This window comes from Canis lupus, chromosome 3, assembly GCF_003254725.2.
Source record: "Canis lupus dingo isolate Sandy chromosome 3, ASM325472v2, whole genome shotgun sequence".
Taxonomy (NCBI): Eukaryota; Metazoa; Chordata; class Mammalia; order Carnivora; family Canidae; genus Canis; species Canis lupus.
In genome coordinates this window covers 64791373-64815156 of record NC_064245.1, presented here as the reverse complement: position 1 = coordinate 64815156, position 23784 = coordinate 64791373, and the positions used below count along the sequence as shown (strand labels likewise).

The 23784-nt window shown below is 35.2% G+C and overlaps 1 protein-coding gene across 6 annotated transcripts in view; it reads right to left on the bottom strand.

Moving 5' to 3' along the window:
* Window positions 1-225: 225 nt before the first annotated feature.
* Window positions 226-23784, bottom strand: part of FBXL5 (F-box and leucine rich repeat protein 5) — a 43681-nt gene continuing 20122 nt past the window's right edge. For all 6 annotated transcript variants that reach the window (XM_025437055.3, XM_049108609.1, XM_049108610.1 and 3 more), the window contains 5 exons: window positions 21607-21755; window positions 20901-20983; window positions 19116-19841; window positions 7166-7314; window positions 226-1021 (listed from right to left, as the gene is read on the bottom strand). In XM_025437055.3, coding sequence (XP_025292840.1) covers window positions 945-1021; window positions 7166-7314; window positions 19116-19841; window positions 20901-20983; window positions 21607-21755 — 1184 coding nt within the window. In that variant the 3' untranslated portion in view covers window positions 226-944. The remainder of the gene's footprint in view (window positions 1022-7165; window positions 7315-19115; window positions 19842-20900; window positions 20984-21606; window positions 21756-23784) is intronic.

Genomic DNA, 23784 nt, shown 5'->3' with positions numbered 1-23784 from the left:
TCCCATTGTCTTTTCACACAGCAATGAAGAAAGGCATACACATTCAAACTCTGACTATTGCATAATTAATTTTTTAAAAAGGCAATTCAACTCAACAAAATTAGGTATCTAAAATTGCCAGTATCATGATTTCATGGGAGCTCAAAAGAAAATATTTAGTTAGTCCTATTTTACACTAATATAATCTTGAATTGAGGTTTCTAATGAAATCAAAACACCAAAAAATTTATTTGGTAAAGTCCTCAAAGTAGGTTTTATTGATACATTTCTTCAAATGATTGTGGAATTTTTAAAAATCCCTCCCAAATTTGACAATTTAGGGACAGTGGCAGGAACCAAGAGTATTTGAAGAAAGCAAATACAAATACATTGGTACTTTGCCAGCTCACTGAGCTAACACCAAGAAGCCAATTTATTCTATTTTCTTAAAGAACCTTATATGTGGGTATGTTTGAATTGGCCCTCTGTGAATTGTTCAAATAAAGGAAACATTATGGAAAAAAGACTGGTTTTCAAATGTGCAATCTCTGAAAATAAAACTTCAAAAATGTATGTTTGAAAAGATCTGCAAAGCTTGGTACAGTGTTTATATATAAAGAGAACCAATAATCCCCATTGACTTTAAAACTCAATCTAAAAAATACTTTAAATGGCATGGCATTAGTGACATTCTTTTCAAAGCATTCCATTTAAAAGAAAACTGATAAAACTGTTCTCACCCTCATGAAAAGATCTAATCCCTTTCTAAAACAAAAATATGATTTGCAAGAGAAACAACACTGTACAATTGACTGGTAAATTAAGATTTCTGAGACTGTAAGAAATGGGGCCAAAACAAGTCACACTCAAAAAGGGATGGTTAACACAAGAAATGTGCTATAAGTAAAGTGCATGAAAGGAAGCCTGCTCAGCTAAATGAAGTAGACAAAGTCAGGAGTCAAGGGTCATTCGCCAGAGCGGCAGCAGGCTCGAAAACCACACTGCAAATTCTGGCATCCGCTGGCGGTATCAGCATGAGGACCTGTATAAAAACAGAAAAGTGTGAAAGGAGGAAATTTCATAGAGATCACATGAAAGAGCTAAGACATTTGACTTTTTTTTACTAGCAATACATTTGTAACACAGAAGTAAAATGTCTCAATGAGTGTATAAAAATTAGACACAAAAATAGCCAACAGCAGCTCTACTGGTCCAAAAGCTAAATGAAAGAAAAGAAAGAAACGATTTTTTGGCAACAATCTTACAAAACAAAAACCTAAGACAAAAAGATAACTCACAGAAACAAGACTGCCAGGCTTACTTAACAGATTTCTTACACTCTGAACATCTTTACTAAAAATATACTTAAGACAAAATCAGCTCCCTCCATAGATCAGCTAAAGAATCCAGTATGGAGAGCAATTACAAAAACATTACAGTCAAAACTTGAAAAAATTATATAGACATAGAGTGAATATGTTTTCCATATTTTTATTTATAACATTTGCAGCTGAAATAAATGGCTAGGGTTAAGTGAAATTATCTTCTAGCATTAAGTATATAATGAATGATTAGCTAAATAAACAAACCTAAGACATAATAAAAATTGTGACTCAATAATAAAAGAAGAATGCAACTCTATGGAATAACTGACATTTTATCCCATTCACATTATGCTGCCCAGACACTAGATAAAAGATCCATTAGGGAACACAGCTGAGAATTAGGAAATATCAAAGAAGAGATATTGCACATAAGCAAATGTTAAGTTCTCTGAATGAATCACAGTTTTCATAAAGGCAGGCAAATGTGCAAAAGGATGTTTTAACCATACCAAAGCCTTTCAGTATGTATGCACCATGAACAAATTAAGAGCAGCTGATTCCTTTTCTACTCATCAATTAGAAACAAAATCCTTGCATTTGTGATATGTACGAATCATACAAAAAGTACATGAAGTATAATTTTATAGGCTATGTCAAATGGATTATAACTGAAAAATCAGAGTTTAACTCAGAAGCTATTTTAAATGAGCTTTGTTTTTTAAAGTAGCAGTCCACTGGAAAAGAAGGCATCTGTGTTAATACCATCCTAACGAAATGGCTATTTGCAATGAAATGCACAAAACACTTATTTCCCAGAACTGTTCCCTGTATTCCTGAAGTGGCACACACAAAATACTAAGGGCAGGCTTCTTAGGGTATATAATCATTGAAATATAATGTTCATGTATTTCAATAAAGAAATGATAATATATCTTTAAGTAAAAAAAGAAACTAATGAACTTTACGAGCATATGTAGGACTGCAATAGGTTAGGACTTCATTTAATTTCAAAAACGTATGTTTAATTTTAAAATAGATGTGATGCCTGGGATATGGGGAGCAGGTATGGGAGTGAGCAATGGAAGAAAACTGGCCATACTTTTTATAACTGCCAAACCAAATATTACATGAGGCTTCATTAAATTCTGTTTATATGTTTAAAATTTTCCATAACAAAAAGCTTAAAATTTCAAATATAAAGCCAAATTACTACAAGCCCATTTTTATTTAATCAAAATTAAAATCTATTTTTAAAATGAAAATTTGAATGTGTCAAATATTTAAAATTCACAAAGTAGTATTTGTCATTAGGTTTCCTTAAAATAAGACTCAAGGTTAGTCATCTTAACCAAAATCAAAGTAGAATGTCCTAGTACATATCATATTTATTAGAAATGTCCTCATAAGGAACCCTGTAGTTTGAAACTACTCCCCCACTGTCAACCTTTGGACCAGGTTTTCCTTTCTAAGCATATTTTCAGCTTTTTCCCTACACACTACTCAACCCTTCATGCCAACTCTTCTTAGCTTGCCTTTCTGCAATGCTTAAACTGGTTCCTGCTCTGACAATCACCTAGTGTCCTTCTTTAAGACCAAATACCCTGCCTGACACTCAGTCCCTGGATGAAATGAACTGGTGGATTTGGCAAAAATATATTTCTCAGTATGGAATTCTACTCCAAATTTTTAAAAAGGGAGAAGAGGAAAGAGACATGGAGATTTTTAGACAATTTTCTAACTAAAACTCCCTAAAATACTTTAAAATTTCTATATTCCTATTTTTTAAAAGGACAGAGAGATAAGGAAGAAACCTTTACACTGAATTCAACTATGACCTGGGAAAAATCCTAAGTGATGGCTGAAAGCAATTCAAGTGAAGTATGCTACTAGTTTTAAGGCAGGAAATACAAGGGAGCCTCAAAGGAGCCAACAGGACCAAGGAAGCTATTCTAGAGATTCCTATCTTTCCAAATATTCACACAGCTAGTCACCATCCTCCCCAAAAGAGAGGCTCAGCAACCTCAGAGCCACCCTGGCCACTTCATCACTCTTTGGTCTCAAAGTCTAAAGGATGGTAATAGGGGTAACAGGAGAACAAAAATGTAGGAATAAAATCAGGTGTCCCATATTAGGTTGAAAGTAACCCAATCCCGCTCATCTATCAACATCTTATTAATATCACAAAACAAATTCCTCACTCAATGATATAAAATATGACCCCTCCTTCAGATATGCACAAGAATATCTGAGTTTTTAAGTATAGAGTGAAGAGAGGGAATTAATACATCAGTGTTTTCAAATCTGACAGTAGGATCTATCTAGAGAAGTCTATGAGGATTTAAACAGTAACTATCTCAAAACTACAATTCCACCTGAAGGTCGATTACAGACCAGGTGCGTCTGATCCTAAGAGAAACACTGAGGAAGATTTTACTCTATTAAAGGACTGGGGCAAAGCAAAAGTGAAGACAACCACTGTTTTTAATGTAGGTTAGTCTCATATTGTAGAGAACAGCAATTTCCAAAGCACAAAAATTGTAAGCAATGTTAACAGTGAGACTTCGGTGTCACAGAAGGACTGCCGAGAACAGCGAGTAAGTGGACAACAGAAAGGGAGGAGGCATTGGACAGGAACAGGGCTACACTCTCTCATAGGTTATCTGCCCAGGATCTCCAGCACACAGCTGTGCTTCCAGACACTGACAACTCAAAAGGCCACATTCCCTTTCAATATCTGACTCATCACCTGCAAATGTCTACCTCAGAGAATAGAAAATTCAAGTGGTTGTAATACTTGAGGGCTAAATTATATTAAAGAATAAGAAAGAAAATAGGAAAATAAAATTAGCATAATCATTAAATGTTTAAAGGCACGGTAAAAATAAATTTGTAAGAAAGCATTTTTTAAATATTACATAAAAAGAGCTATAATGTTAACTATAAGTTATTTTCCCAAATTTTTATTATTGATTTGTTTTTCCTGAATTTTAAGTATATTATTTATGCTGTATATCTGCACTTACCTTCACTTACCTTCAATTCCTCTTTAACTTAAATTAGAAACATAAGAGAGCAAATCATCTGAGACTGTGTCACCTCCAGAACTATGAACTAATCTATCTTAATTCATAAATTATACAGACATTGAAATGCAAATCAGCACAAAAAGTTTATTTGCTATCATTGTTCAAGTGTTCTTCAGAGCTCCAAAACTGTGTGACTCCATTTAACACTTCTTAAATGACAAAGAAGTTTTCAATCTTATTGCAAAGAAGCCTTTCCATGTTTAAATCTTAACTTTATCAATCAAATAACAAATTTAAATGTAATGAGGAATCATAAAGAATAAAACTGGCATTTTTTAATCAGTGCTTAGTACAGTATCTTGCTCACAGTAGATATTATTTGAATATCTGATACTAACTCCTCTAAAATCTCTGCTAGCGCTTAGGAAACAGGTCATTCTGCTTTACTTATCTATCATTCATTATTTACTTAATGAATATTGTTTGCCAGTATTTACTTCTTTTAGTTAGAAATCTAGGAGCTAAGTATACTAAGCTTTTTTTGACAAATATATTTTTAGTTATGTATGACTCAAATATTTAAAATATAGTTTGTCCCTAAATATGCTCCCTATTATTCTAAGACTATTTATAAAACATTTTAACTACTTTCAGAAAAAAATAAAAATAATAAGAAGAAGGGGGCCCCTTAAGCAGTCATTAAGTATTTATTATACAAATGGAGCTGTAGTAAAAGATACTGGGATCAATTGAGTCATCTTGAAAACTGGATACAATGCCACTTTATTCTAATACTTCTTAGGTTGTCCATATGTCCTTTTAAGGAAAAAACTCTATCAGAGTATTGCTTTAAGAGCAAATAGCTGGAACTCTAGAACACAAGTTAATAAGACAAGTCGCCTAAACTTTAAAGGATTTCCATTTCCCCAAAATCATGTTTTAAAAAGCTGTAAAAAGGAGACTTAATATTGAGTTATACAAGCACTGTCAATTTTCTTTCAAATCTTTCAAAGTCAGATATCTTCATTAAAATCCATTTTTTGAAAAGTACCACTCATTTATCAAAAAAAATGGCATTCAACAAAAGGAATGTAGCAGCTCCTTTGGAACACTTTAATATTTATATATTCAAAACCAGTTAAGATGAAATGAATTCTAATATCCTAACAAAATGCAAAAGGTTTTAAGTATTTAACTTATCCCATCACCTAAATTATTTCAAGAAGTTTTCAAAATTACACAAGCAAAACAAGTAGATCATAAAAATGAACTGAAATCCAATCTCTCCCATCCTGTAACATCTACATACCCAAAAGAGAATCTAATAAATTTGGTCACGACATTTATTCCCACAAGCATAACCTATGCTGAAATCAATTATAGATCATTCATATGCAACATACAAATAAGAGGTTTTTCTTATAAAAATAACTGCTTACCAGTTACTTTTCATAATATGTCCTATAAGCCTTAAGAAGTAGAATACTGTCCTACAATGACATGACTGTACATTACAAAAAAAAAAAAAAAACTCCCACCCAAATGCACTGTATCTACAAAAGCAGCAAATGGCTCATGGAAGCAAAGTTTATTTTTGTACGCTTAGCAGGTTGCAAATAAAATTATGCTCATCTTCATCATTCCTGGATCATAATACACTGAAAGCCAGAGAGAGTAAAGAGATGCTCCTATTTAGTGTGCTACTTCCAGAACAAGGGAGGTCATCTCCTGCATCACCTATGTGATGACAGAAATAAAAGGGCTGCAATCTCCTGTCACTTTATATGTATTTAAGGAAAACCTAATCTCCAGAAATAGGAATTTGCTAACTTCTCTGCCTACAAATGTGTCATTAAAGAGACCATTCCTCTAGTCTTCCTGATTCCTGTCAATTGTTTTCCCTGAGAGAAACTCAGGTGATCTTGTCATCTTAAGATGACTCAGGCTTTCAAAGAAAACAGTATATGGTGTAAAAAGACAGATACATAAGAGAATCTGAACGATGTAAATGTTTTTCCAGTTATAATACAGGGGGTTGATTTGCTTACTAATAACTGAGGAGCAGCTTTTTATGTTTCTAGAAACTTCAGTTTCTATCACTATCAAAATCCCAAAAGGGCACTGTATATACCTTGAAAAACCATGCAGCATGCCCACTACCGGGTAGGGGTAAGTTTAAGAAATAAAACAATCAAAAAATATTTACCTGATGATTGTTATAACATGTTCAGGAATCAATCTCCAAAATACTGTAGGAATTTTAGTCCTGTCTAAAGCATCTCAGCTTCTTCCTCAATACGCGCCCCCCCAACACACACACACATCCCACCTCAATCTTCCATGAGATTGATTTGAAACCACACCCAGGATCCCCAACAAGTTCGCATTACCAAAGTCTTCTCTTCTCAATTACATTTTTTCAAAGTTGTGCTACAAAAAAACTGAGTCACCATATCCCTAAGAAACTGGTATATCTAGAACAACAATACCTCTAAATTGCTGAGTGCTGTATCTCTCTCAAATAATTTCCCAAAATTCTATAAAAATTTAGTATTTCTACAACTTGCCATTTTAGGATTTATTATGATATATCCCAAAAATCTGGCAGAATATATATTTGAAATACCTATCTGCAAGAAAAACTTACCTTCATAGAAGCTAATTAATGAAAACATGTGATTTTTAAATTTTATCAAGTGTAAAGAAATACCTCTGAAAGCAAAACGATTTGGTAATCAGAAATCTAGAAAATTAAACAGAAACCCTAAGAATCATCAGAACTGCCAAAAATTTTTGAATCCATTCCTTCAAAATTATCTCATTAAGAGACATTACCGTTAATGTTGTCACAGTAGTAAAAGTATTCATCATTTAGAGAAGGACATGCCGAAACCAAATCCTGCAGGCCTGCACCAGTTACAGTAAGACAACCGGAGAGATTAAGGTGCTCCAAATAAGGCAGCCCTCCTCCCAGAGTCAAAACCCTGTAAGAAAAGCAATCCAACAATGAGAATGTATTAATCTATGAAAATTTATGTTTTCCTATGGCCTACTGGACCACTATTCATAAATCTTTCAATTTGGTAATGAGGAAATTCAAGAATTTCTATAAAACATGGTCAGCTAACCTCATCCTAAGGCAGCAATACAATTAACTAAGGAAAACTTCCTGTATTTTTCCTAATGACATTCCATAAACAATGAAATTTCTCTTCATAAGAACATTACAGCAACTCAACTCTTAGAAGTTCTGAATCTTTTGGAACTGTAATCTTCATTTTCCTACAGGTTGTCTAAGTGAAAATCATCAAGAAAATTCCTGACGAGTTTTGGCAGTTCCTCAGAGTTAGAGAGTTAGCATATGACCCAAAACTTCCTCTCCGGGTATACACCCAAGAGAACTGAGACATATGTTCACATGATAACTTGCAAACAAATGTTTATAGGAACAGCATTCATAATAGCCAAAAAAGTGGAAACAATTCAAATTTCAATTGATTAAAATGAATGGATAAACATTATATAGCCATAAAGTTACTGATACATGTTTCCACATGGAGGAACTTGAAAGCATTTTCACTAAGTGAAAAAGGCCAGACACAAAAGGCTATATATTGCATGACTCTATTTATATGAAATATCCAAAACAGAATAGGTATAGAGACAGAAAGACTGGCAGTTGCCAGGGCCTGGGGCAAAGAGGAATGAGGACTAACCGCTAAAGAGCAGAGGGTTTCCTTATGGTATGATGAAAATGTTTCTGAATTAGTGGATGATGCCAGCCAACCTTGTAAATCTACTAAAACCACTGATCTGTATAGTTCAAAAGGATGAATTTAATGGTAGTGAATTACACGTTGGTAAAAATGAAAACCTAATGGCATATCCTAGAAGAATAAAAACATTAATATAAATAGATTATAATGAGAAGTTAGCTAAAATGAGAAAGGCAGAGCTGAAAATGTCAACAATAAAATTGGGAATATCAGCTTTCTGTACAATATTTAAAGCAATAATACTACAGCAAAAATGTGAAAACTGGAACAGCCTATCTTAAGAGGGATGCCAAGAGACTAACAATACAATAAATTTTGTTTAAAAATTTAACATGATTGGGATCCCTGGGTGGCGCAGCGGTTTGGCGCCTGCCTTTGGCCCAGGGCGCAATCCTGGAGACTAGGGATTGAATCCCACGTCGGGCTCCCGGTGCATGGAGCCTGCTTCTCCCTCTGCCTGTGTTTCTGCCTCTCTCTGTGTGACTATTGTAAATAAATAAAAATTAAAAAATAAAAATTAAAAAAAATAAAAAATAAAAATAAAAATTTAACATGATTGTGCAGGTACACAAAAATTAGGAAGTAGGGACGCCTGGGTAGCTCAGCAGTTGGGCCTCTGCCTTCAGCTCAGGGCATGATCCTGGGGTCGCGGGATCGAGTTCCACATTGGCTCCCTGTATGGAGCCTGCTTTTCCTCCCTCTGTGTCTCTCACGAATAAATAAATAAAATCTTGGAAAAAAAAAAAGGAAAATTAGGAAGTAAAGTTAATAAGTAAAAATATATAAATTATTGAAATATTTTAAAACTATGGAAATATTTATATATTCAGTGAAGGACTGTTGACTAGCAAAGACTAGGAGGGAAGATTTTAAAGTTTTATAACTGCATGCTTAAAAAATGAAATTTAGGGATCCCTGGGTGGTGCAGCGGTTTGGCGCCTGCCTTTGGCCCAGGGCGCGATCCTGGAGACCCAGGATCGAATCCCACGTTGGGCTCCCGGTGCATGGAGCCTGCTTCTCCCTCTGCCTGTGTCTCTGCCTCTCTCTCTCTCTCTCTGTGTGTGACTATCATAAATAAATAAAAATTAAAAAAAAAAAAAAAAAAAAAAAAATGAAATTTATCTACTGAAAACAACTTACCAGGGCACCTGAGTGGCTCTGTTGGTTGAGTGTCTGACTCTTGATTTCAACTAAGGTCATGATCTCAGGGTTGTGGGATCAAGCCCATGTCAGCCTCCGCACTCAGTAGGAAGTCTGCTTGGGATTCTCTATCTCCCTCGCCCTCTGCCCCTCCCCAACTCTCACATGTACACACTCACTCTAATAAATAAATAAGTCTTAAAAAAAATAAACACAACTTATCAAAACTCCAAGCCCCAAGAGATTTAAATTCATACTCCCCTTACATTTTGACTGAAAAAAAAATTAATTTAAATTGATTTTTCTTTTAAATCGTAAGTTTCCTTGATCCATGCCTTCAAATTTCAAATTAACACCAGTAACAGTTCAGAACTTCAGTGGCTTGACTGGGCCACAGCAGCTAAAGACAGTGGTCTTGAAAGGAAGACAATACAATGTTTAAAGTTAATTCTTTTTTTTCTATGAAGTTGAATAGCTCATAATAAGAAATAAAACAGCTTTCAAAAAGAAGCCTGGGGACACCTGGGTGGCTCAATCAGTGAAACCTTCCACTCTTGATCTCAGCTCAGGTCTTGATCTTAGGGTTGTGAGTTCAAGTCCCATGCTGGGCTCCATACCTTGGGCATGGAGCCTACTTAAAAAAAAAAAAAAAAAAAGTGGTTTCAGGGCATCTGGGTGGCTCAGTTGGTTGACTGTACTCTTGGTTTCAGCTCAGATTATGATCTCAGGATCTTCTCTCTCTTTCCCTCTTCCTACCCCTCCCCCTGCTCACAAGCATCAACTCACTAACTCTAAATAAATAAATACATACATCCATATAATCTTTTTTTAAAAAAATTTATCTATTCACTTTGAGAGAGAGTGCATGAGTCGGTGGGGGGGTGGGGGCAGAAAGAGAGACTCTCAAGCTGACTGCCTACTGAGTGTGGAGTCCAATCTCATGACTCTGAGATCATGACCTGAGCCAAAATCAAGATGCTCAAATGAATGAGCCACCCATGGGCCCCTAAACTAATAAAATATTTTTTTAAAAAAAGTGGTCTGAAAGATCTCAGAAGGTATCTCAATGCAGAGACTGCTCCATTTCTTAAAATTTAAGAATTTTCAGCACACAGAAGACAGACTGCATGGAATAGAAAACTTCATATCACAAGTATACTTGAAGAAACCACTTGTGCAGTCACTGCCCTCACTAACCTTAATGGGAAATCAAAGTCAAAAATAAATATGCAAAATTATACAGAAGGGTGCTGATGGGGGGGGGAAGGAGGAAAGTCCAAAAAGGCTTCCTATAAAAAGGGACATTTCTTCTTTTTTTAAAAAGATTTTATTTATTTATTCATAAGAAACACAGAGAGAGGCAGAAACATAGGCTGAGGGAGAAGCAGGCTCCCCCCACAGGGAACCTGATGTGGGACTTGATCCCCAAACTGGGATCATGCCCTGAGCCAAAGGCAGACACTCAACTGCTGAGCCACTCTGGCATCCCAAGAAGGGACATTTAAACTGTGATAGAAACGAACAGACATTAGCCAATAATGTATATTACAGACAGAGCAAATACAAATGTCTAAAGATGAGACCTATGGTGCCTTGGAGAAAGAGAGTAATTAAGTATGGCTAGAGAAAGGATGGCTGTGTGTGTGTGTGTGTGTGTGTGTGTGTGTGTGACATTTACCTGTTTGTTGTCTTTTTGTGGCAGGGGTGATGATGTGACCAAATAAAAATTTATAGAGATTTAAGGGACATAACAAGATATAAACTACAAAGGTAAGCAAAGGCCAAAAATTTGGACTTAACCAAAGTGCAACAAAACTCACTAAAAGGTTTAAGTAGAAGAGTAATAATAAGTAATTAGAAATGCATTCTAGGAAGATCACTCTCATCTTTTGTCATCAATGCCCAAGTATGTCAGGCACATGCCTAAACAGTAAAATACAGAACAAATCAAATATAGGTTCTGCCCTCAACGAGGGAAAGAAACACTAAAAAAATTATTGACAATATATGCAATAAGATGGTGTTATAGAAATTATACAAGTTATAGAAAAATATTACAGACCAGGGAATGATTCACAAGTAGTAATCTTTAAAAAATAGAAAAAAATCCAGAGCCCAACAATATATGATTGTATAATTCACACTATGTGGTATTAACTGAAAAAACTACTAGACAAAGAATCAAGAAAAAAAAAAAAATCAATCAATAGAAACAGACCAATAAATGATAATGGTGGAATTAGCAGACAATGACTTTAAAACAGCTTTTATATTTTGAATATGCTCAAGGATTTAAAAAATTTTTTTTAATTTAAAAAAATATGCTCAAGGATTTAAAAGAAAATATAAACATAAGAATAAAAATATTTATATTTTTTAATATTTTTGTATGCTTTTGTATACTTATATATTACAAATTCATATGTATATGTATATATATAGTGGGGTAGGGGGAAGAAGCACATCAAATGACATTTCTAGAGATGAAAAATACAATTTCTGAAATAAAAATACACTGAATGAGATTAGGAGTGATTAGATATTGTAGAAATGATGAGTGTACTTTAAGACACAACCAGATTAGCCAAAATAAAGCACCACTACCACCACCAAAAAAAAGGTAAAAAAAAAAAAAAAAAAAAAAAAATACCTTAGTATTATGGATTAAATTATTGTCACCTCCTTCCCCACCAAAATATGCTGAGATCCTAAGCCCTGGTATCTATAAATATAACTTCAGTTGGAAATAAGGTCTTTGCAGATTTAATCAAGTTAAGATTAGATGGGGGGGGGGAGGGAGTGCCCACACTTGACACCTTAATCCAGTATGATGAGTTTCCTTATAAGAAGAGGGAAATTTGGACAGAAACAGAAACTGCCCTGGGAAGACATAGGCAGAAACTGGAGTTCTGTTGCCACAAGCCAATCAACACATAGGTCTACCAGAAGCTGGAAGAGTTAAGAAAGGATCCTCCAGGATCACTATAGAAACAGAAACACTGTATAACTATCAAGCAATAACTCCTTGTTTTTCCATCCCTCCCAGCCTCTGGTAACTTCTGTTTTACTTTCTGTCTCTCTATTTGCATCATTTCTTTTTTTTTTTTTTAATTTTTTTTTTTAATTTTTATTTATTTGTGATAGTCACAGAGAGAGAGAGAGAGAGGCAGAGACACAGGCAGAGGGAGAAGCAGGCTCCATGCACCGGGAACCTGACGTGGGATTCGATCCCGGGTCTCCAGGATCGCGCCCTGGGCCAAAGGCAGGCGCTAAACCACTGCGCCACCCAGGGATCCCTATTTGCATCATTTCTACATCACAGATACATCATATAAATAGAATCACTTAACGCTTGTCCTTTTGTGTCTGGCTTATTTCACTTAGCATGATTTTTCAAGGTTTATCCATGTTGTAGCATGTGTCAGAACTTCATTCTTTTTATAGCTGAATAATATACCACTGTACTTATACATCATATTTCATTTATCCATTGATGTCATCATTGGTGGATGCTTGGACTGTTTCTACCTTTTAGCTGTTGTGAATAATGCTGTTAAGAAAATGGCATACAGGTATTTGTTTGAGTCTTTGTTTTTGTTCTTTAATTTCTTTCAGGAATGTTTTATGGTTTTCAGTGAATAAGTCTTTTGCCTTTTTGGTTAAATTAATAGGTACTTTAGTCTTTTTGATACTATTGTAGGTAGCATTATTTTCTGTTTCTAGTGATAAAAAAGTTTTCGAACTAGGTAGTGGTGAAGGACACAACACTGAATGTTCTTAATGTCACTGAACTGTACACTCAAAAATGGCTAAAATGCTCATCTCTATGGGTATGTATATTTTACCAAAATATTTTTTTAAAAATGCATACAAACTCTGAAGCAAACACTAAATACATGAGGTACTAGCCAATTGGAGAAATAAAATAAGATACTAAAAAGTACTTAATAAATCCAAAAAAAAGTCAGGAAAAGACAAAACAAGAAGAAAAAAAAAGAGGAAAACAAACAGCAATGTGATAGGAATAAAAATAACCATATCATGGATCCCTGGGTGGCGCAGCAGTTTAGTGCCTGCCTTTGGCCCAGGGCACGATCCTGGAGACCCGGGATCAAATCCCACGTCAGGCTCCTGGTGCATGGAGCCTGCTTCTCGCTCTGCCTATGTCTCTGCCTCTCTCTCTCTCTCTCTCTCTCTCTCTCTCTGTGACTATCATAAATAAATAAAAATTAAATAACCATATCAATAATTATACTAAATGTAAATGGCCTACATAGATCAATTAAATAACAGAGAATATGTGACTGAGTTTTTAAAGACCTAAAAATATATGCTGTCTGCAAAAGATTAAAAAAGCAGTTGCCTTGGGCTCAAGGAGAGAAGTAGTGTGTAACAAAACAATAATAGCAATGTGAGGGGGCCAAAGGTTGAGAATTTAAATAAAAGGCTATTTTTAATAGCCTGAAAAACTGAAAATCTTGCATTAAGACTACACACACAATACCATCTCTGTTCTCTATGGCTTCAATCTACTTTAAAATCTTGATTTTCAGGGGACCTGGGTGACTGAGCAGGTTAAACATCTATCTGCCTTCAGTTCAGTTCATGATCCCCCAGGGTCCTGGGAAGGAGCCCCACGTTAGGCTCACTGATCCATGGAGAGTCTGCTTAAGACTCTCTCCCTCTGCCCCTCCCACTACTCATGCTCTCTCAAAGAAATCTTAAAAAAAAAAAGTGTTATTTCAAGGACATCTCATATACAAACTCATCACTACTTGTAAAAACCATAAGGCAAAATGTAACTTATTCCCAATCCCAATAGCAGTAAACTTTCTATTTAGTTATTTCTAAAGTTAATAATATCAACATTTAATAATAAGGCCCAAAATCATACTGTGAAGTAAGAGCTAAAATCATTTTCATGCTTTTCTTCAAATTTCATTTAGGAATTCACTTCCTGCCTTGGAGGGAAATGGGGATGGAAATTCTTTCGCATCCAAATGAAGCCCTATAATTCTGCTTTTAGGTGAAATATGCCCGCACTCTTCTAGCATTTTCCAAAACTTACCAAGAAATTTCTAAATCCTTCTTCCAGTGAAGGCAAATACAAAATTCCTCTTAATTATATTGATCAAAATTCTGACTCCCTTTGAAAATGATTTTTAATTATACAGAATTTTTAATAAATTCTGGCTTATTTTAAATTAGCCCAACAAGAATATAAATAATAGTGAAAGGCAATAGAAGGGAAGGGAGAAGAAATGGGTAGGAAATATCAGAAAGGGAGACAGAACATAAAGACTCCTAACTCTGGGAAACAAACTAGGGGTGGTGGAAGGGGAGGAGGGCAGGGGGTGGGGGTGAATGGGTGACAGGCACTGAGGGGGGCACTTGATGGGATGAGCACTGGGTGTTATTCTGTATGGTGGCAAATTGAACGCCAATAAAAAATAAATTTATTATTAAAAAAATAATAAAAAATTTAAAAATAAATAAATAAGCCCAACAAAACTAAGAAAATATAGGAAAATTGCCATTTAATCAGATATCACTACAGCTCTGGAATATCACAAAAGATTGTTATGTGTTATTTCATTCTTTGAATAAAATTGGTCATGTTGAAAATGCAACTGGGGGCATGTGGTTAGCTTGGCTGAGTGTCTGACTCTTAATTTCAGCTTGTTCTTGATATCAGAATCATGAGTTCAAACCCCATGGGGTACTCTGCAATGGAGCCTACTTAAAAGTGGCAGCAGCTCTTTCTGTCTACGGGTCCTGTCCCCATACTTTAATAAAATCACCTTTTTGTATCACCCCCAAAATAAAACAATGATAAAAGTAAAAAAAAAAAAAATTCTTTTAATTTGAAATTTTTTTAAAAAGAAAACACAACAAAGCACTATGGCTAGCTCAGTCAGAAGACCATGCAACTCTTGATCTTAGGATTGAGTTCAAGCCTCACATTGGGTGTAGAAATCACTTAAAATAAAACTAAAAAAAGAAAAGAAAGAACAAGAAAACACAACTGAATAGAGCCACAACTAAGTTTTAATAAGGTATAGTGGTAATGAAAAAGATAATGATATTGGAAAATGGATTATTAGTTTTAAACTGAATCAAAAATTCCTTTTACTTTAAAACCAAATTATATTCAAAAACTAAAACCCAGGGATGCCTGGTTGGCTCATCAGTTGAGTGTCTGCCTTCAGCTCAGGACATGATCCTGGAGTTCCGGGATTGAGTTCTGCATAAGGCTCCTAACACAGAGCCTGCTTCTCCTCCCTCTGACTATGTCTCTGCCTCTTTCTGTATCTCTCATGAATAAATAAAATCTTAAAAAAAAAAAAAAAAAAAAAAAACTAAAACTCTATCAGGTATACATATTTGAAAAACATAATAAAAAGTTTAAAAAGGAATGAGAATATGGTTGTCTTTTGTTTTATTGCTTTCCTTACAATCCATGCACTTGAGTTTGAATAAAAAGAAAATTAATGGAATGATGCACAGCAACCAAATCAGAGTAACAACAGTTACCTCAGGGGAGAACATTCTTGGTATATGACTTCTGAAAGATTTTTTAATAATCTCATATTTAGTATCTTTTATAATGGCAGGGAAATATTAGGTTTTGTGCTGCGTGATTTCTTCATTATAACATATTTGACATCCAGTTATTAATGAGGTCTGGTAATATTCAAATCTATAGTTTATCCCTGAACGATACAGCAGTAAGCACATCAATAATCCTCATTTCATGCAACAGAAAATCTGAGTGTAACTTTTGACCCCCAAACATTTAACTATTTACTAGTAGCCTACTGCTGACTGGAAGCCTTACCCATAACATAAACAGTGACTTAACACAGATTTTACAGATGTATTCTATACTGTATTCTTACAATAAAGCTAGAAAAAAGAAAAAATTATAAAGAAAATCATAAGGAAGGAAAATAATATATTTATAGAAATGTACTCTATCAAAAAAAAAAAAAAATTCTGTCTTTAAGTGGACCTGCAGAGTTCAAATGCATATTGTTCAAAGGTCAACTGCATTACAGGGCAAAAGAGAAAACATGTAATCAATTTCCAAAGGCTCGTATCAAAAATAACTAATCATGCATAGCTACTACTACTTATTGAAAACCTACTATGTGTCACCTATTCATTTTATATAAGCCTCAGGTTAAGTATGCCAGTCATGTAGAAAAAAAACAACCCAGGATTAATCTATACCAAGTCTATCTAGCCCCAAAGTCAGTGAATCACAGTATTTTCTCTAACATTTTGCATAAGAATACTTAAAATCTAACAGAGCTCCAAGTGGGTCCTATAAAACATAGGACAGAATCTAGCTGCTGAGAACTACCTCTCTGCGCTAATGAATGTTTCACCTCCATCCTTCTTTGCTCTAGGAAAACAGATCAATTTCATCTGCTAAAGATTGCAATGACCAAAAAAAAAAAAAAGTAAAATATAGAACTTCTCCCACATAGTCGCTCTGTAACTTAAAAAGGCAGTACAAGGGATCCCTGGGTGGCTCAGCGGTTTAGTGACTGCCTTTGGCCCAGAGCGTGATCCTGGAGTCCCAGGATCGAGTCCCGCATCAGGCTTCCTGCATGGAGCCTGCTTCTCTCTCTGCCTGTGTCTTTGTCTCTCTATCTCAGTGACTCTCATGAATAAATAAATATTTTTTAAAAATTAAAAATTAAAAAAAAATTAAAAGGCAGTACAAGTAGATCATTCTCAAAAACCAAAAACTCTAAACTCTGGCTACTCAATTCCAATACAATTCAACAGTGCTTTGCTTAAGACTTAAAGGCTATATAATGGCACTAAATTACTTCTACAGACATTCTACATTTTCCAAAATCCCCAAAATAAAACTCTAATTTTAAGTTTAAAAAGAGAAAAGAAAATCCTAAATGATGAAGGAATAATAAATGTAAGTCTGCACCCCTTAACAACTTTTTTTCTTTTAAAGAATTTACTCATGAGAGACAGAGAGAGCAGCAGAGACACAGGCAAAGGGAGAAGCAGGCCCCCTGTGGGGAGACCCATGCAGGACTCAATCCCAGGAACCCAGGATCACTACCTGAACCAAAAGCAGATGCTCAACCACTGAGACACCCTGCAAGGGCACTCCTGTCTCAGATGTCCACTGTCATATCTCCAGGGCCAAACCCCACTGCTAATATTTTCTAATGGGGCCATCAACAGCTGAGGACCACACTGCTTCCCTGAGCTCTTGAGCAATTTACTCATTTCGAGGATGTTCTTTCTTTAAGAACCAACCTCTACGTGTTTATTTTATAAGCCAATGAAAAAAAGAATATTATCCAAATGCTTTCCTTAATTACTTTTAGGGGGCACCCTAAAATCTTTTAAAAAAAAAAGATTTTTAGTAGAAAAAAATGATTTTTAGTAGGCCAAATTCTAGTATAAATGCCAATAAATTAGTATATAATTATTTTCTTTCCAAAAACCTTTACAAAGATCTTTCTGCTACCTTTCAGATTTAAAACAAGATTTTATAGATTTAAAACAGGATTTTATCTATAAAAGTTTTAGCTACAAATAGCATTTCTGTAAATTAAACCATGCGGGGTACACCTAAAATATAAATGCCTTTCTTTTAAGGATCTAACTTCTTAAAGAAAAAATAGAGTAGAAGGCTACTCTAAAAATACTATTTTTCTGCTTTTCTTAACCTTCCACTTATATATCACCAATCTACTTTTATACACTCACATCCTACTATTGCCCAGTACTTATCCTTTACTATGATCAAACCAGAATACCAAGTCTCTAAACATTCCCTATTGAGTCCAACATAATCTGCTAAAAATCGTACTTATAAGAAAAGAGGCTTTATGTTGGATGAATTCTCATTATCATGCCTAGCACCCCATTATTAAAGAACCCTAATAAAATTCAAGTCTATTACAGGGTAAAAGAGAAAACACGTAAATAATTTTGAAAAGTTCCTATCAAAGGAAATGAAGTAATTATTGCACGTAATTAATGCTGAGAACAGCTGTAACAATAAAATAACCTAACAAGAACTATAACAGTTACTACTGTGTATCCTATGTGCTCAAATAATCCCCACTGCTTGGAATGAATGATGTCCTATCCCACTAACACCTATCAAAATCCTTCATTTTTCTTCAAGATTCAATTCAGTGTCATCTCTTACATTAAGTTTTTTTCTTTTTTTTTTTTTAAAGTAGGTGCTCCCTCCATGCCCAACATGGGGGCCTGAACTCAAAACTTGAGATCAAGAGTCAGATGCTCTGGTGACTGAGCCAGCTAGGTATCCTGCCTCATTAAATTTTCTGATTATTTACTACAACTGAATGATAGGTCTCTCTCTCTCTCTCTCTTTGATCTCCAGAGAACCTTTATTCAACATCCCCTGAAGTATGAATAAATAAATCTTTTTTAAAAATAAAATAAAATAAAAAATAAATTCTTAACGTTCTTCTATATATCACAAAGAATTTTTTTTATGAAGATTTTATTTATTTATTCATGAGAGACAAAGAGAGAAAGAGTCAGAGACACAGGCAGAGGGAGAAGCAGGCTCTCCCCGCAGGAGCCCGATGTGAGACTCGATCCCGGACCCCAGGATCACGCCGAGTCAAATACAGACGCTCAATCACTGAGCCACCGAGGCGTTGCTATCACAAGACTGAGATGAAACTCTGAGCTCAAGTTTATATTGTTCTAATGCTTTGAAGTAGGAGAGATTCTGGTTAACTCTTGGTTAAACAAATCAGCTGAAAGGAATGACTTAGATTCAAATTGTTATATTCCATTTGAGAATGTGGACATACCCATTTCCTAATATTCTGCAACTGCTTACTTACCTGAGACCATGGTCTGTAATCTGATAACATCCAGACAGACTGAGAAACAGAAGTACACGTCCAGTCTCTTGATCAGATTTTTCACTCCCAGAGTAAATTAAGTCTTTTCCTCTAAGCAATCTAGTCCTTGATGCTTTTTTACATAATGCAGAAGACTCTGGGAGTGCTGACATAGTTCTTAGAGCTGTTCCTGTACAACAAAATGAATGACCACAATACGCAAAGGCCGGAGAAGCACAATGCTGCTGCCAACAGACACTAGTCCTTAGTCCAACAATATCTTTACTGTAACAACCGGAGGAGGAACAACTAAAGTTGGATGCTGTTTCCATTACACAAAGACTTTCAACATTTCTATGTCTCCATTCTACAGCATCTTCAATATCAGCCAAATCTTCAGCATCTAACATCCACACATATGGAGAAGTGAAACTTTCAGAAGAAACAGGCTTAGTCCAGGGGTGTTCATTATCCATTTCTTCTCCAATACCTTTGTTAGTTAAATCGTGCAAACAAGCATATTGCTTGGTGGACTGCATGGTAATGTCTTTATTCTTCCATGAAGTCGAAGTAATTTTGCTCGTAGAAGTTTTCAGAAGGCCACTCTGATAAGATGTCAGAATTCCAAGGGCTCTAGAAATCTTCTCTAAAGCCACATCTGTGATTTTTTCACAACCAGACAGATCAAGATGCCGAAGACTCTGGCAGCAACCAAGCCAAGACCAACTATAATTAAGAAATAAGACTATTAGTGGATATTGTTAAAATCTTCAAAACCATTTGACTGCACTGAGTGGATGGGAACTAGAAGATTTAAAATCTAATATAATCAAATATTTACTGAATACCTACTGTCAGGCATCATTTTAGATACTAGGGATAGGAAAAGACAGTAAGAGTAACTGGGGTCTAAGTACTGCTAGCCTAGCAGAAGGGTAGGAGAGGAGAAAGGTATTGAAGGGAGAGACCTCAATTTATTATTCGAAAAAGGAACCAGTGAAGGAAAGGCTGCACACACACCAACAAAAGAGAATAACTAATAATTAAAAGAGGAAGATCTAAAAGAAGCTCTAGGAACTCCGAGTTAGCCAGAGCCAGAGAAGGGTATACCTCTCCTTCTGAAACAGGAAGAAGATGCTAATATAAATGCGAGGGTGGGAAAGAGAAAGGTGAGGTAGAATAAGAAGGAAAGTGGCATCTAAGGAAATAAAACTTATAAAGATTGTAGCTTGAGGAAAATGTTACAGTTCCAGAATATGAAGAATGTAAGAGGAAGCTTTGCCAATTGGCATTTGGAGCCCAACTGAAACGGGAAACTTCTTAAAAACATTTAGTGCTGGGACGCCTGGGTGGCTCAGCGGTTAAGCGTCTGCCTTTGGCTCAGGGCGTGATCCTGGAGTCCCGGGATCGGGATCGAGTCCCACTGGGAGCCTGCTTCTCCCTCTGCCTATATCTCTGTCTCTCTTCATGAATAAACAAATAAAATCTTAAAAAAATTAGTGCCAATCCTACACTGACTGCACAGAAAGGTTCAAAGGTCTAGACATAGTACAGGATTATAAAGATGACAGGATGATGCAAATTGAAGTTTTGGATCAGCTGGACCCTATGGACAAGAAGCAAAGTCCTGGACGGTACTATCAAGTTATAGCCCTACATGACTGAGATGTGATAGTAAAAAATAGCAGTACAATTAAACTTCAATTATGCAAACAAGAAATTACAGAAAATACTACTAACTCAGAGGTAGAAAACATTACACTGAAATATTCAAAAATAACTAACCTGTCAAATGCAGAATCTGAAATGTCAGTCTGGGTCAGATCCAGATGCTCCAAGTTAGGACAAAGTTCTAAAATCTGCCTAACCTAAGGGGGAAAAAAATCATCATGAAGATCTGCAGACTTTTAGGTAGATTAAGAAAGACATAACTTTTAGTAAATAACATAAGCCAGTGGTTCTCAGGCTTCTGTGCATGTAAAAAATCATTTCAATTCTGCATTACAAATATATATTCTTGACTAAAACTCTGGAGAATCTGTTTTAGTAACCATGAGATTAGACCCAGGAAATGCGTATTTCTAAGGAATACTCAAGGAGATTCTGATGTAGGACATTACAAGATGGACTTATAAAACAGTGATTTAATCTCACTTGCCCATTTTACCATGCCCTACATAAAAGCATTTTATAAACCTGGGCTTCATCACTTAACTTAGTATCTGTGAAACTAAATAAATTGTTTAACCTCTCCTAGTCTGTTTCCTTTTCTATAATGTGTACACAGTATCTATATACCAAGATTACTATGAAAACTGAAGTGAAATAATATGAGAAGGTAGCAGTGTAAGCCTGCCCATGGGAGGGCACTCTCATGGGTAAATAGCTGGGGGTTTTTTTTTTTCCTTTATTAAATTCAGAAATGGGTAAACCAAATTTAGATCACTGCTACTTTTTCTTAATACCCGAAGTAGTGCCAATTTATACATACCATTTTGCTGGAAACTGCAGAGCTGTATGCTAATACTATAGTTTTTACTGAAGTGCCAACATAGGGTAGAATGTTATGAATTAAGCCATGAAGTAAACGTTTTTCCATTTGTGCAATGCTGATAGCAATCGACTCCTCTGCAGACTCTTCTGTAAAATGAATTCAAAAATCTAAGAATTGGATACCACTAATTATAATTAGGCTACTCAAGGAATCACCAAGTCACTAAATAAGAACTACTCTTTGCTATTCTTTTGGGTTTTTTTTAAGTAGGCTCCACGTCTAATGTGAAGCCCAACATAGGGCTTAAACTCACACCCCTGAGATCAAGATCTGAGCTGCAATAAAGAGTTGGTCACCTAACCCGACTGAGCCACCCAGATGCCCCCTTTTCTCTTTTTAATACTTCATGCTATTCTTCAATTCCCTTATGTATGTAAAGCCAACTTCAATGAACAAGGTCTCAGTAGAATTCAGTATGTAACAGTCAACTAAAAAGAGACAAAAGAAAAAAAAAGTTTACAATGAGAATGAAGGGAAGATTTTTTTCCACTTGCTTCAAGGATGAAGGTAATTTTCATATCAAGGTAGGTATAGCAGAGAGAGAAAAAATAACCCCAGATTCAGGAACTTGAAAAAAAAGTTTTGGAAAAACCCTGAATGTTTAAAAGAATAGTAGAAGCTCTTCAAGAAAATATAGGATATCAAAAGAAAAATGACTCATAATAAAAAGTATTATTTGTTATTTTAGTAAAATAAAAGGGACATAGAGCTAGAAGAGATTTAAAACAATTGGGCAAGCCTCATTATCATGAATCAAGCAAAAGTAAAAGTACCTCAGAACTTTTAAGAAGCATGGCTTTTGGTTTTTGCTTAATAATTTCTATAGAGCTAGGATGTTTACAATAAGATGCAGCACTGTAACAACCAACACAACAAAAACACTACAAACTCCCAATTTGATATAAATGGGAAAAAAAACACACCAACTACACTAAAAAGAATAAATAATTGTATCATCTTTCTCAGTATTATTATGCTTATCTAAATACCTAAATGAATGTCTCTAAACATAAAACAGTTTAACAGAATAAATTAAAGTCTCATTTTTAAGAAAGTCTCATTTAAAACAAAACTGAGTACAACTAACAAACGAAATATAAAAAGAAAAATTCCGAATTTGTGACTAATGGTTCTTCTATGTTTACAGATTCACCTTAAATACCCTGTTTAGTCAGACATCTATGTAAGACGTAGACATAAAAATGACTTTTAGCAAGCCATATTTATTCTACTATAATTTTATTCCCAAATAATTGTTTGTTTCTGTGATCCTATCTAAATCTGTATTATTTACTCTGAAATTCTTAAAAAACAAAAATCACCCATCCTATGAAGAACAGTATCTTCCTGCAAGACTAGTAAAGATAACTGAACTGAAAAGGTGCCAACATAAATCACAGCTGGTAGATCCAAAGTTTATTCTTAGGTACACCAAACAGCTAAAGAGATCTATTACTTTATCAAGGCTCAATCATTACAGCTTTAACCTTTCCATCTCAAAATGAATGCTTATTGATAAGCATTCTTTGGTTATCTTCAAGTATTGAGACAAATACACTAAGTTTGGTAAAGACTTTAAAACTCACATGGGTTTTGCTCAAAGTTCTCAGAGGATCTTAACCAATCACCCTATTTAAAATTTTAACTTCCCTCTCTTCCTGGCACTTTTTATTTTTTTCCACAGTACTGACACTATCCAACATAGCAAATATTTTGCCTGAGTTTATTATATCCCCTCTCCAAATTTGTTTTTGTATTTTATTTATTTGAGAGAGAGAGAGGGAGCATGAGCAGGGGGAGGGGCAGAGGGAGAAACAGACTCCCAAATGAGCAAGGCATCCAATGTGGGGCTCGACCCCAGGACCCTGAAATCATGACCTAAGCCAAAGGCAGACTTTTTTTTTTTTTTAAGATTTTATTTATTTATTCATGAGAGACACAGAAAGAGAGGCAGAGACATAGGCAGAGGGAGAAGCAGGCTTCCAGCGGGGAGCCTGATGTGGGGCTCAATCCTGGGTCTCCAGGATCATGCCCTGAGCCAAAGACAGACGCTCAACCGCTGAGTCACCCAGATGTCCCCAAAGGCAGACTTTACTCTTAATCGACTGAGCCACC